Source organism: Microtus ochrogaster, unplaced genomic scaffold, assembly GCF_000317375.1.
Source record: "Microtus ochrogaster isolate Prairie Vole_2 unplaced genomic scaffold, MicOch1.0 UNK17, whole genome shotgun sequence".
Classification (NCBI taxonomy): Eukaryota; Metazoa; Chordata; class Mammalia; order Rodentia; family Cricetidae; genus Microtus; species Microtus ochrogaster.
Window position 1 is genome coordinate 669614 of NW_004949115.1, and position 13232 is coordinate 682845.

At 40.9% G+C, this 13232-nt stretch overlaps 1 protein-coding gene across 1 annotated transcript in view; it reads left to right on the top strand.

The window, feature by feature from the left end:
* The window catches only part of Gucy2f (guanylate cyclase 2F, retinal), an 89814-nt gene extending 76799 nt beyond the window's left edge, over positions 1-13015 (top strand). Inside the window, exons 15-19 of the mRNA XM_026789351.1 lie at positions 982-1080; positions 3998-4092; positions 9445-9533; positions 9630-9718; positions 12915-13015. Of these exons, the coding sequence (XP_026645152.1) occupies positions 982-1080; positions 3998-4092; positions 9445-9533; positions 9630-9718; positions 12915-13015 (473 nt within the window). The remainder of the gene's footprint in view (positions 1-981; positions 1081-3997; positions 4093-9444; positions 9534-9629; positions 9719-12914) is intronic.
* The last annotated feature ends 217 nt before the right edge of the window (positions 13016-13232 follow it).

A 13232-nucleotide genomic window follows, 5' to 3' on the forward strand; every position in this document is an offset into this window, starting at 1 on the left:
TCAGATGTGAATATCTGTTATAATTTAGATCACACATTATTTGTTTTTGACTCTCATAGTGCCTGGCAGGGTACCCAAATAGATGCTACTGAAAAAGAAAGAAGTAAATTAAAATGAAAAAACTATAGTTTTAGCTCTGATTTGCTCTTATTCACAGCAGAAAGAATCTTTAGAAACAAAACAATGCCTTTAACTCAGGAAACAGCAAAAAAATATAATGCTGAAAATTTTAAACATAGAAAAAACAAAAATCAGAAAGCTAAGAATGGGAACTTCCCATAGACTGTTGAGACATCTGTTTGTCTGCTTGCTGAAGGATTTGTTTCCATAGACTGTTGAGACATCTTTTTGTCTGCTTGCTGAAGTAGTTTTTTTTCTTCAGTTATCTTGAACATGTAACACTGCCATTTTTGTAAGAACAAAAATTCCTGCAAGGACAAATGGGAAATAATTTTAGATTATCTCTGCACACTGCTCTTCCACACTCCTACCACAGATAATGGAAAGTCACTTCCACTTGTTTACACATTTTCTGATTGTCGGAGCAATAATTCTCTTTGTAGACACAGTTGGGAGATAGATTAAAAGATTCTTCCAACCTTAAGGCATAAGAAACAGTTATATCCACTCCTTCGCCACACTGCAACAAACCCGTTTGAATCCTGGGTCCTTCCTCAGGCTTTTCTGGTTTGATTTTGATGTTTATTTTGCATTGTTGACAGATAGCAGCATTTTGAGTGAACCTGTTGCTAGAATAGAGGTGTAAATCAGAAAAGTAGTTGTGTCCAGAGCGTGGTAAATTTGCCTTCTTGTAGACCAGCATTTATTATTAAATCACCAGTCTTCCTTTAGATTTCTAGATCAGTTTGATGGCAACTTTGGTTCTTCTGTGAAGCCACCCCTGTCCTGCTTGCACGTCTCTTCTAGTAGCACCGAGTACACACCTATTGACTCCAGTCCCACTCTCCTGCTGTTTAATAGGGCCTGTTGTTGCTGGAGTGGTGGGCCTCACCATGCCCAGATACTGCTTGTTTGGAGACACTGTGAACACAGCTTCTCGGATGGAATCCACAGGGCTACGTGAGTATCTGTAGATAGATGGATGGAGTGGGGCCATCTCATGATTGGGAAAGTGATTCTGCAAGAGGGGGAGGAAGAAAATGGGGTACTCAGTATTGTTACGTTTTAGAGAAAAGTGAAAGATAATTCAAGACGATTAAGACTTATCACACATATCTCTGGTCTCTAATAGCAAGCCAGTAGGGGGTGATGTTGGATTGAACATGTACCTATCCTGTTATAGAAATAAAGCTGTAGCTAAGTGATGCTGAAACAGCCAGTCGATTTGATCAAAACAACTAAAAAAAAATGTCTTTTGGGCAAAAGAAAGAATTGGCCAGCCTGGTAGGTGGGAAGGAGCCCTATAGAGAAAAGAACTAGGTGAGAGACTTGACATTTTCAGTGTTCAACTAGTTTGTGAAGGCACATGAGCCAGCTGCCTCCCAGCTGGTGGATGCTGTTTGTTGCTTTAGTCCAATTTTTCAACTAGTTAGGACCCCAGGAGTCCCTGGCTTTATCAAATAAGCCTGCAGAACTCAGCTAGTAATAATCTTTCAATCTAAGGAGCTTGGAATTCCAAAATAATTAATTCCAACTTGCCTACACATAAAACCCTTACTTCCTTCAAAGTGGTCAAAGTAGCAAAAATTCTGCTTCTTCTTTTCTTTGCAAATAAAACTGTACAAATGGTTCTGCCATTGGTGGTTATGGACAAGATGCTTTATTGGTTTCTTGGTTACTCACCACCTCTACTGAGGTACATCAGAACCACAATGTGCCTTTTTATTTATATCATGGTTAAGCAAAGCAAATGCTATCATAAGGAAAACATACAGAACACCATTAAACCCTACATACAGATTCCATGGATTATTTTTTTAGGTAAAAGAAAGAAATCATTTAAACCATCAGCAGCCCTGGCCACTGCTAAGCAAGCTCTTTCTCAAATTCAGCAACACATACTGAAACTAGTCCCCCATGATATGGGGGCATGTAGCACAGCAGGTGGTGCCCTGTGTGACCCCACTCCACATCACTCATGTACAGCAGAAGCAGGTTTCTACAATGGGTCCAGTCTTAGCCCATCTAGCCTGTGCAGCCGTGATTAAGGGGGCAGCACAAAACTTACAGAGTGCTTGCGGCATAAATTTCCTGGCATCTGGCAAAGTCTTTAAAACCCCACTGATATGGCAGAAGTCATGGAGATAGTCATCTGGGAGCTGCTGGGTGAATATGACTTTGCATATGACTTTGTGCTTGAAGTGCAACCCAAGATGGAGTGAAAATGAGCATGGAACTGCAATGCAGATTTGGCACAATGCTTAGCACTGATGTAAGCTCGGAGAAGGCTGAAGTCATATTCTGGTACGCACTAGGGAAAACGCCACACACTTCACTTTGGAAATAGGGAGCTGAGAGGAAAAATTAAATTCTGAGCTTTAGGTAGCATCTTGTCGGGTCGTCAGGCATGAAGAGAAAATGGATGCACCGAATCATCCACAGTAAGTGTTTTGTAAGCCCTGGCTCTGCAAGGAAGGCATTGTGTAGGACACAAAGCATGCTCGTGTGATCTCTGTGCTCCTGAACCTGGGGAGTGTGCTTTTCTAAAGTCTATGAATCGAATATGTCAGTACGCTCCGTCACTGAGTGAAGGTCTGATAAGAGAGAAACTCTGACCTCATATTGGATGTGACACTAGGGAGTGTAACAAACTTCTTAATGAAGAAATCAATTTCATCAGTATCTCCTTCACATCCAGTTAAATACACTGGGAGTTTTGAATGGGAGTGATTAGGGACTTAAGAGTGGTCCTCCTTATCACATAGCTAGTTAGTGATTAAAATCAACTGCCTTTTGAGCTATATTGCAGGCTCACCCTACTTCAAGATTTCCTGAAGATCAGATGCTAGTGGGATGGCACATAGTGGAATGAAGTCACTAGTCAGGGACATGGCTTTTAGCAACAGAATAGCCTTTTCTGAGCGGAGGCTTTGCAGGAATGTGATTCAGTGAGAAAGACAAACGGGGACTGAGCTGTTAAGAAAAGAGATGAATATACATGCTAAAAGGTTCTTGTTCTTTTCAGCCATGCCTTCCTAGTCAGATCACAACCAGCCTCTAGATGGCTTGCTTCTGCGAGTATATATGAGAGCAGATCTTGGACTTTTGCTTAAGACTCAGTCTCAGCAAGGTGTCAGGTCATATAGTAACAGTTGTCAGGAAGCTGAGGGACCTTGTCTCAGGGGGCAAGTAAGTGGTTGGTCTTCAATAAAGAATTACAATTTGATCTTAGATCAATATTTAAAGATCCAGTTCCTTAATGTAAGACTAGGAAAGACTATGGTCATGCACATTTACATCTGAAGGTACCCACAGCCCATGAAAAAAAAAGTTGGGGATGTCTGATGCCCACAAGATATTGAAGGACATAAGCCTTGGGCTATTTCTCACTGATGTTTTAAATATGATAATACTGAGAGATGGCTGTAAGTGTACCTGTTTTGGAAGTGACACCTTTGAATCTAAAGGAGCATTATATAGGTCTGGATAATTGAGCCTTAATAAAAGCCAGTGCAACAAGCTCCTGAAGTCACATTTCCCTCAGAGGAAGTTACACTGCAGCTGAGAGCACAGTGCTGCTTTCTCCATCTCAACCTTTGGGTCAAATTGACCCCTTGCTGTTGCATGACCTGACCTTTCATCTGAGATATTGTCTAGGAGGTTAATAGGTGCTATTGCTAATGCCTTCTTTGAGCCCGATGAGGTCATCACTCCTCCTTTTATTCAAGTAGGACTAAAGCGCTCTCTCTCTTTCTATCTCTCAACTTTTCTGAGAGCTTTTTATTTTCTAAAGTGGGGACATTTATTACATTGTTAATGTCTCATTGATTTTACCGGTGAGAAGGGAGCCAAAGTGATGTTCCGCCTTCTTTTCCAGCATACCGAATCCATGTCAGTCTCAGCACAGTAACAATTCTTCAAACTCTGAGTGAAGGCTATGAAGTAGAGCTTCGTGGAAGGACAGAGCTCAAGGTATAATGACCTTTTGTTTGGGGAACCAAACCACTTGGACGCACCTGTGTCTCGAGAGGTCATGGTCTGTTGACAACGCTCACCCAGGAGTCTGGGACACGGAGCTGCAGCTTGGGCAGATTCTCGAGTTCCATTTGAGGGTCTCTTGTGCTTCATTGGTTTTCTTTTGGAACAATTAACCTTTAACTGGGTGTGGGAGAATTGAAAATCTTTCTGTTTTTTTTTCAGACTGTAAGTTCTATCTCTTCCAAAAGATCTGTCCAGCATTTGATTTACTGATGGGTTATGCTATTATTTTGATAGTCTAATTTCCATTTTATTTACTCTTTGGTACTGCTGATCATAGTCATAGTATTGATGAATTTATATTTTCTTTTAGTGCACTCAGTGTCCACCATTTCTGACTTTTCAGTCACATCAATGAATGACCCATTATATACACAGGTATTTCTTCAAGATCAGGGGCACTGGAAAGGTAGGGGATAAGGACAGAGTCTGTTTCTATGAAAGGCAAACATTTAGTAGCATATTTCCTTTCTGTTGAGGCTATTATTTGAACTGGAATTTGGCAATAAAATAATTCAATCTCCCTTTTGGAATTTCCATTGAATTTTTCTCATCTCTTTCTCGTCACGTGGATCTAAATGTAGGAGATTCCAGTGTTCTGATCTGATAATCTAACTTGCTTATTTAAGAAAAGGAATCAAGACCTGGAAAGGTGAAGGCTTTTGATGGGGTTACATAGTCATTTGCCTTCAGAATCAGGCCAAATCTTAATAAGCATGATTTGCTCCCATAACACCATGTTATATGAAGATGATGTTTAAGTGATTGTTGGTGAGGAAAAGCAAAAGATGGGCAGTCAGGGTGGTGCATTTGTTTATCTCATTGGCATACTTTCCCTGAATGGTGGTAGTGATTTCCATCTAGTTAGATTTCTGAAGGCCTAAGTCTAGTTCATCACCCCTTTCTCTACCTCATGTTAGTTCAGCTCTTCCAATAGATATTTAATATCTTCTGGTAGTTGGGGTGACTCACTTACAAGGGGAAAGAGGCTTTTCATCACTTCTGCAAAGAATTCACACAATGACATGATAGGGTAGGGTTATTACTTGGGCAGCAATTGGATGGCTCAAGGCTTTTGTGATTCTGTCATTTCCCAGCACTGAGGGACAAAGGCTGAAGCAGGTTCCTCATATTACTGCTACAGAAAGTTCAGAAAGTTCACCTAAAAGCTGAAGAGCTCTCACTTTTGAAAACCGAAAAAGAAAAAAACTGGCTCTAGTCCCGTCCCATGGCCTTTTTTTGTTTGTTTGTTTTTTTGTTTTTTTTTTGTTATTGCCCTACAGATTCTAGACAGGGGCAGTTGAATCTGTAGAACTTTCAAGTACATGAATGAGAAAGGAGGCTGAAATTCAAAGCAGTCTTTGCAACCTGAAGCTCCCCCTATCCCAGGGAATTTTGGAAGATGTTACAGCAAGTGCGAGGAAGAAGTGGTTTTTTTTGTTTGTTTGTTTTTGTTTTGTTTTGTTTTGTTTTGTTTTTTCGAGACAGGGTTTCTCTGTGGTTTTGGAGCCTGTCCTGGAACTCCCTTTGTAGACCAGGCTGGCCTCGAACTCACAGAGATCTGCCTGCCTCTGCCTCCCAAGTGCTGGGATTAAAGGCGTGCACCACCACCGCCCGGCAAGAAGTGTTTTTTTAAATGCCCCTCTGGGCCTTGTTTTTTAGGGTGGCAGGAGCCTCATGAGGAAGAGACATCAAGAGGTCAGGGTTCAAAGTGAAGAGGAAAAAGTGACAGCTGGGGAAAGGAAGGAATATTGCAAAAAGGAATATTGAAAAGAAGAGAAGGCCCAAAGAGAAGGGAGAGCATAGGAAAGGCTTTTTGGTTCCCATTCATTCCCCGTCCCTCACCACGAGAGGCAGAAAATACACATCGTATAGCAGGACTTGGGCAAAGGGAGATTTTGCTGTGTTGGAAACAGGTAATGCAAGCCTTGTCTGACTGTATCATATAGCTACTATACTTCAGGATGCCTTAATTCAAGATTTTCACCCCTCATCCACTCTGTTGTTGAAAGAAAAAGTCGCCTTAGTACTTGGGGGCAGAAAGACCACATGTGCTGGCCAACCAGTGGTGATTTCAAAGTTGGTGGCTACAGACATGGTCTCTTTCCAGCTGACTGATGCTTGAACTGCCTCCAATACAGCTTCTTTGCTTGAGCTCCACCTTTGGATCCAGTAGCAATGTTCTTCCTTAACTTTATTTCCTTCACTGAAGTGATTTTTTTCCTATGTGGTCTCCTTTAGTGGAATTCAGGCAGTGGCTTAGATTGGGCAAGAGAGTAGAATATAATAATTACATTGCGTATTCACGGTGATTGGGTATAAAAAGAAAGAGACCAAAATGAGGAAGCCGAGGTAGCTTAGGAAAGGAATCATTTACAGATGAGAAGCTTGACCTATCAGGAGAGCAACCCTAATGCCCACTTAACCCTGTGTTGCACTTATAGCAGCACCAAGTTTACCAATACCTAACCCGCCAGTTCTGCTTCTCAAGTAGTTCCCTCCCGATGGCTCTATAAAACTCAACGCCGTTTTTATCACCCCTTCCCTCAGCTGACTTTACTTAGATCACTGTTTTCTTGACAAGTTCGGAGTTTGTTGCTGAAATTTTGTATATATTGTATCATATCAGTTCCATTTCTCAAAGTTTTTTTTTTGTGTAAACTTACATTCTGAAAAGGTTCCCCTAAACTATTGTTCTCAGAAAATATGTGTTTCCAGTGTTAGGTGGATGCTTTCAGACTTTGTCTCTAATTTCTGGGATTAAGTGGTATTTGGTTCACTGGTATATAAACACTAGCACTGTTTTGTGATTTTTCTTTTCCAATTTCTTTTACTCCTTCTCTTAACCCATAACACACACACACTGGGCGGGGATTGGGATGACTAAGAAATGAAAAGTTAATATTGTTAGGGTTATGAAGGTCTGTTCTATAATTATTACATGATATCAGACAAGTAACCTATCTTCTCTGTGTTTCTGTTTATCTACATATTGGTGTGTTCTTATCGAAGATTACCAGGAAGCCCATTAGTCTCACAACCTTTAAGATCCTAAGAGTTGACTTTTGGCCTCTAGATATGCCCTGTGACTTCAATATATTGGAGAAACAGGTAGTGTGAAGGGAAAGGAATCTACAATTTGCAGTCTGGTAGACTTGGATTCTAGTCTGTTATGTTTTCTTATTAATGAGCCATTTAACGTCATGGACTTCAGTGTTCTAATTTGTAGAATGAGACTGATAATAAAAATACGTTCAAGAACTTTAAAAAGAATAAATAGGACAGGAGATGTCAAAGCATCTTAAAAGTATCATGCCAAAACAAGATGCTATTATTTGGCATACATATGGGGGTGGGATGGGGTAGGGATCCTCTGGGACTTCCTAGGGATTGATATTGAGTGAGAGAGTTTGCGTCTGGCTTTGGTTGTTGCCCTATTTGTTTTCTTTCTCTCCCTGTCTTCATAATAGTGCAAGTGGGTGTTTAAACAGGGAACCAAGATTCCAAGAATCTGCTTGGATGAGCTCCCAAACCCCAGGAAACCCCTGGAGCACCTTTGCATACTCTTTGATTTGGAACCTTGCCTGAGTCTATCATCTTGCCTTCTATCAGCTTTTGCAAGCATTAGTTTGGGCATTTCATAGTCACCCAGGACACACCCAAATCTCTTCATAGTCTTGACATTCACAAAGTTTCTCTGGAAATTAATGTGCTGTCCTGGCTGCCTGTAGATCTTAAGAGAGGCAGTCAAATATGGCTAAGGGTTGGATCCTCAAGTTTTGAGTTCTCACACTATGAACCTTATGAAAATTCTAAGTGCTCAAAAGTTAGGAATTGCAGTTAAAGGAACTGACTAATAATTTACTAAGCAATGTTACGTAACACATTTTGCTAAGTACAGTGATGAAAGGGGAAATAGACAAGTAGTACCTAATCTTTTACAAAAAGTGGCCTGGTAGTTGTTTTTGTTTGTTTTTTTATTTGTTTGTTAATTAATTTGTGAGATGCTTAAGGAGAGAGCCATTTTTTTATTCAAAACTATGGTATAGGAAGGAGATATGAAATCAAAGAATGAGCAATAGGGCCTATTCTGGCCTTTATTTTCCTCTTGAGAAACAGTCCTGCTATATGAAAGTCAGTTTCATGGTTGGCAGGTAATAGAACTTGGATTTTGTAGTATTCTTTTTCTACTTGTCTTGTGGAGGGTTCGTTTGAACTAAATATTTGCAAACTTCTTGGAGACTATGTATATATGCTAATTTTCATATGCCTAATGTCATTATTATTAAGATAGGACTTTCAGTCTAAATAAACATTTTTTTCTTGTGAAGTGGAGGAAATGAGAAAACAGGCAAAAAGTATTTGAAAGAAAGAGGAGAGAGACACACACTTAAGAGAAAGATTTTCTAGAAAAGTGGGGGAAAGAATAGAGGGAGGTGATCCAGGTTCTTTAGAGAGATAGTCTGGTGGTAATTAGCATGAATTTGTGATCTTCCTCTTCTAAGACCTGGAATTCATTTTTTTTTCAAGATAGAGTCTCACTATGTAGCCTTGGTTGTCCTGGAACTCACTCTATAGACCAGCTTGGCCTTGAACTCAGCCATCTGCCTGCCTCTGCCTCCTGAGTGCTGGGACTAAAGGCATATGCCACCATCACCTGGTGACCTGTGAGTCTTGACAGCCAACCAACTTGCCTATAAAAGGGGGCATCTTTAGGGTCTTACTCTACCAAGAGGAATCCTTTGTCATAAAAAAAATATGCTGTGTAGATATAGAGTTCTCACAGCAATCAAGATGTCTTGGGCTTAAAAGCAAAGTTGGAAATGACATTTACATTCTCTTCTGGGTTTTTCTACAAGTTGTTGGGTGGTAGAGCATGGGGAACAGTAGACTCTGCATTCATGTACGCTAGAAGGAAAAGTCAGTGGCTTGCTTAATGCCAAAAGATCAGGGCCAAAATAATAAACAGCACATTCAATTGACTATCCAGATGCTTGATTGCTTTGAAGTAAAAAGTCCACATGTTGCTGAAGATGGCACTGCCTAGTGGTGAGTACACAGAATATCTGAATGACAGCTTAATATGGTGCTCAATTTGAATCCGTAGCTTGTCATGCCTCAGGTACAAATGGTGAGGAGGCCATATAGAAAAAAAGGCACAAGGAAGTTGACACTGGGAGAATGGAGACTATTGTGGAGCTGAATTGAATGCTTGTACCCTACTGACAAAACGATGTCTTTAGAAAAAATGGTTATGTGCTTAAGGTTATCTGTATTTTCAATAAGGGCAAAGGCACAGAGGAGACCTTCTGGCTCATTGGGAAAAAAGGTTTCACAAAACCTCTTCCTATACCTCCTCCGGTGGGCAAAGATGGGTAAGTGGAATTCAGACTTAACCACATGGTTAGTTTTCCTATGCCCCAGTTTGACATACTCTCTTTATACTTAGCTCCGTGTCTGTTGTCCTGCAGGCAAGTGGGCCATGGCTTGCAACCAGCAGAGATTGCAGTATTCCAAAGAAGAAAAGCAGAAAGGCAGCTGGTGCAAAATAAGCCGTCAGGTAATGGCCAGTGGGAAAATGGCACAAAAGCTTGCTGGATTTCCCAAACTGGGGCTCCCTTTGGTATGTGTGCCACTCTCAGACCTTATTAGTTTGGCAGAAGGCAGAAGGTAATGCAGGTGGTGAACTTCCAAACTCCACCGAGTTGGATAAAAAAACGTATCATGGAGAAGCTCGTTACAGAGTTAGTGATATCTCAGGGGTATTGACTGCCATGGCCTGAGAACCCTTTGACTTCTACATTGATCACATGTCTGAATTCTTACAACTATGACATTTTTTTACAGTTATCAGACAGGTGCACCTGTCTTTCATTGCTAAGTACCTGGGACATATGGTTAGTCACTGCAGGTCTGTAGAGACTTACATCTATCTAGGCAATACAGAAATATCCTTGGTTTTGTGGGATACATTGACATGGCTATATTGAAGGGGATACTTATGTCTTTTCCTCTGGAGGCACCACTTGATCTTTTCCTTGGGTACAATTGCTAAGCAAATAAGATTGTCTGTCCATTGGCTTGTTCAGGATGCCTTGTTCCCTTTTCCTAAGATCAGATGGCTTTGTAGGAGCAATAGCAAAATAATTATGACCATATAATTTTATCTGAAGGACATACTGCTTTCTTATATTCCTTCCAGTGTCTTTTGTTTTACTGTTTCTCTGTGTGTGTTTATGCACTTGCGTACAGGTACACATGAACACTCGTGTGTGTGTGTGTGTGTGTGTGTGTGTGTGTGTGTGTGTGTGTGTAAGCCAGTGGTTGATGGCTGATGTTGGCTGTCTTCTTCACTTTCTATTTTGTGACAGGGTCTCTCACTGCACCTGGAGCTTGTCAGTCCAGCTGGACTTGATGGCCAGGAAGCATCAGGACATTTTCTGTCTCTGCTTTCCCAGTGTTGTGTTTACACGTGCATACTACTGCACCCAGCTTCTTACATGAGCAGCAGAGTCTTGAACTCAGATCCTTCTGCTTGAATGACTAATACTTAACTGACTGAGCCATGGCCTTCACTCCTTCTTTTCTGTAGATTGATTTCTTATTCTCCCTTCCATGGAAAGAAACTTTGGCTCTAAAGCTCATTTCCTTCTCCATGTATCTTTAGGAAGTCACAAAAGTCTACAGATATCAGAAGAGTCTAAGAAAAACAGTGGAGTAGGTCCGTACACTCCTGGTCTCTTGCTTTCTAGTATGGCCCAGAATAATCACAATTATAACAAAATCTACAAAAGACACCCACATAACACCTATTCTCATACCAGTTTTTGGACTTTGTCAGTTGTCTGTGAGTATTTCTGTCATAAGGAAACCACAGAGTAGCTTCACTTTTGCAACAACTACAAGTATTAGGTACTAGTCAAAACTGTACCGTTTCACAAGCAGCTGTTCTTAGCCTTTCAATCCCACCTACTGATTCTCTGCCACCTGTGGTCTGGCTTTGTTCTTTCCTGCTGACCAACATAAGCAGATAAGCAGCTGGGACACGCAGTCATCCAACTCCGGAAACATTCTTTCCTATGACTAGGGAAACAAGGGTACCACCAGTCACAGATTCAGTCTTTCCCTCTCTCCCTTATTTTTTCTCTAGTTCCCTTTCCCTCCCACTCCCCGCATGGCAGGACAGAGTTTGGAAGCTCTTGAAAAATTCCCCATCCCCCCAAAGAGTCGTGCAGACTTTGAAGGAACTGTAGAAGAACCCACCTATTCCTAAAAAGGCGCTGGACTTCGCAGCAGAACACAGTGCAGCTGACTTACCATCATTGCTGTGTACATGATGGTACTGCTCCAGCCTTAGACAGATGTAGCTTAGGCAGTATACAAAACTTACTCATCTGGACTTTTGGCAGCTAGCCAGGATTGTGGCTATATGAAACATGGAAACCATTGGCCGAGGGGGGATTCAGCCTCTGATCCTGGCTTCATTTGTATTTGTGCTTTAAATTATAACATTAATTGACCATTCTGATCTTGGTGGCCTGTGAAAATCACCAAAAGTCTCTAGAAAGAGCAGTACCCTTGACAAATTTCAGAAAGTTTAACCTAAACCCAAGAATTCCCAAGTACCTTATTTATTTCTCATTAAATGCCCTGTATTAATGCCACCCAATGAGATCATTTACTCCAGAAGGTTTGCAAATTTCTGTGAATTTGCAGGCTGATTCTTATTGAAAGAGACCCAATGTACAAAAGACCCATAATACGTATGAATGTTCTGACCTGCTGCCAACATCATTGGCACTACTGAGGGAGAACCAGTTTTTATCAAGCCCTGTGAGGTTAGTCTGACACTGTGGAAAGAAAAGAGGGCACAGCTTTGAGAGGCTGACTCCATGGGATGGCTGATGCAGGGTCACACTGTTCATCTAGTAGCTTTTATCTAGTGTCCCTAAATACTTGTGACTTGCCAAGTCTGCTTTTGTCACTTCCCCTCCCTACAATTCCTAAGTTCCACTAACTCTGGTGAATTTGAGACCAATAAGCTACTTCTTTTATCCATGGATGTGCCTTTTGCAGAATTTGAAGCAATTAATCGTCCATATCTATCCTAATGAATATGAACTGAACTCTATGTTTAGGAGGACTTGACAGTCCTGACAGGGAGAATTATGGAAGTTTGCTGTTGTGAAGAATGGAGTCACAGAGGCAGGTTTAGGAGAACAGAAGTACAATGGATCCCTGGGAGATGGGTTAAATGATTACAACGATGGGAAAATCAGTTTCTATTCCACCTTTTTAAAAACTTTTCCTTGAGGATACTTTAAAGAATGGGAGAAAGTCTTCCTAGCCTCTGCTTCGAGAAGAAAAGTTAAGTTAGAGCTCCGTGTGGGCTAAATCAGCCTTTTCAGACTGACTAGAAATCTGATATATGTTCTTATAAATATGAGCACAATCCCACAGTTACTAATGAGGAAAGCCTTCCATGTTTCACATAGTCAAATTATTCCTTAGCAAATTTAAACTACCTGTATATTTGTCTTCCTCCTTTGTCCAATATTTGTGAAAATTAAATCCTGTATTCATTGAAAACTGACCAAGGCAATGATGGTCATTCTTTCAAGGATCCAGGGAAGTAGCAATTTATGGCTTGTTCATAGAATAGAGGTTGTATGTGGGTAGAATCAGTATTAGTGAAAACCTGTGGAAGGGGCTGGACAGAGAAAGTGTGCTTACTGTTTTTTCTTTCTCCTACCTAGATGGAAGAGCTCTGGCATCTGAATCTTCTCTTGACAAAGTAATGGAGAAGCTCATTCCAGATCAAGACATTGTTCTGCCTGAGCAAGATATTAGTGAATAACTATTCCTCAGTGGTTGTCAATCTCCAGGGATAAGTCAAGCCCAATCTCAATAGATGGGGTTTCCCGGGAAGGAACTTTGCCCATAAGCTTTGTTCATTACCAAGGTAGCACTGAAACCAAACCAAACACAAACAAAACAAAAAACCCACAATTATTTGAATGCAAGCTGAAGTGCATGTGAACATCAAGGAAGGGTCGAGAATCATACTTCAGCTT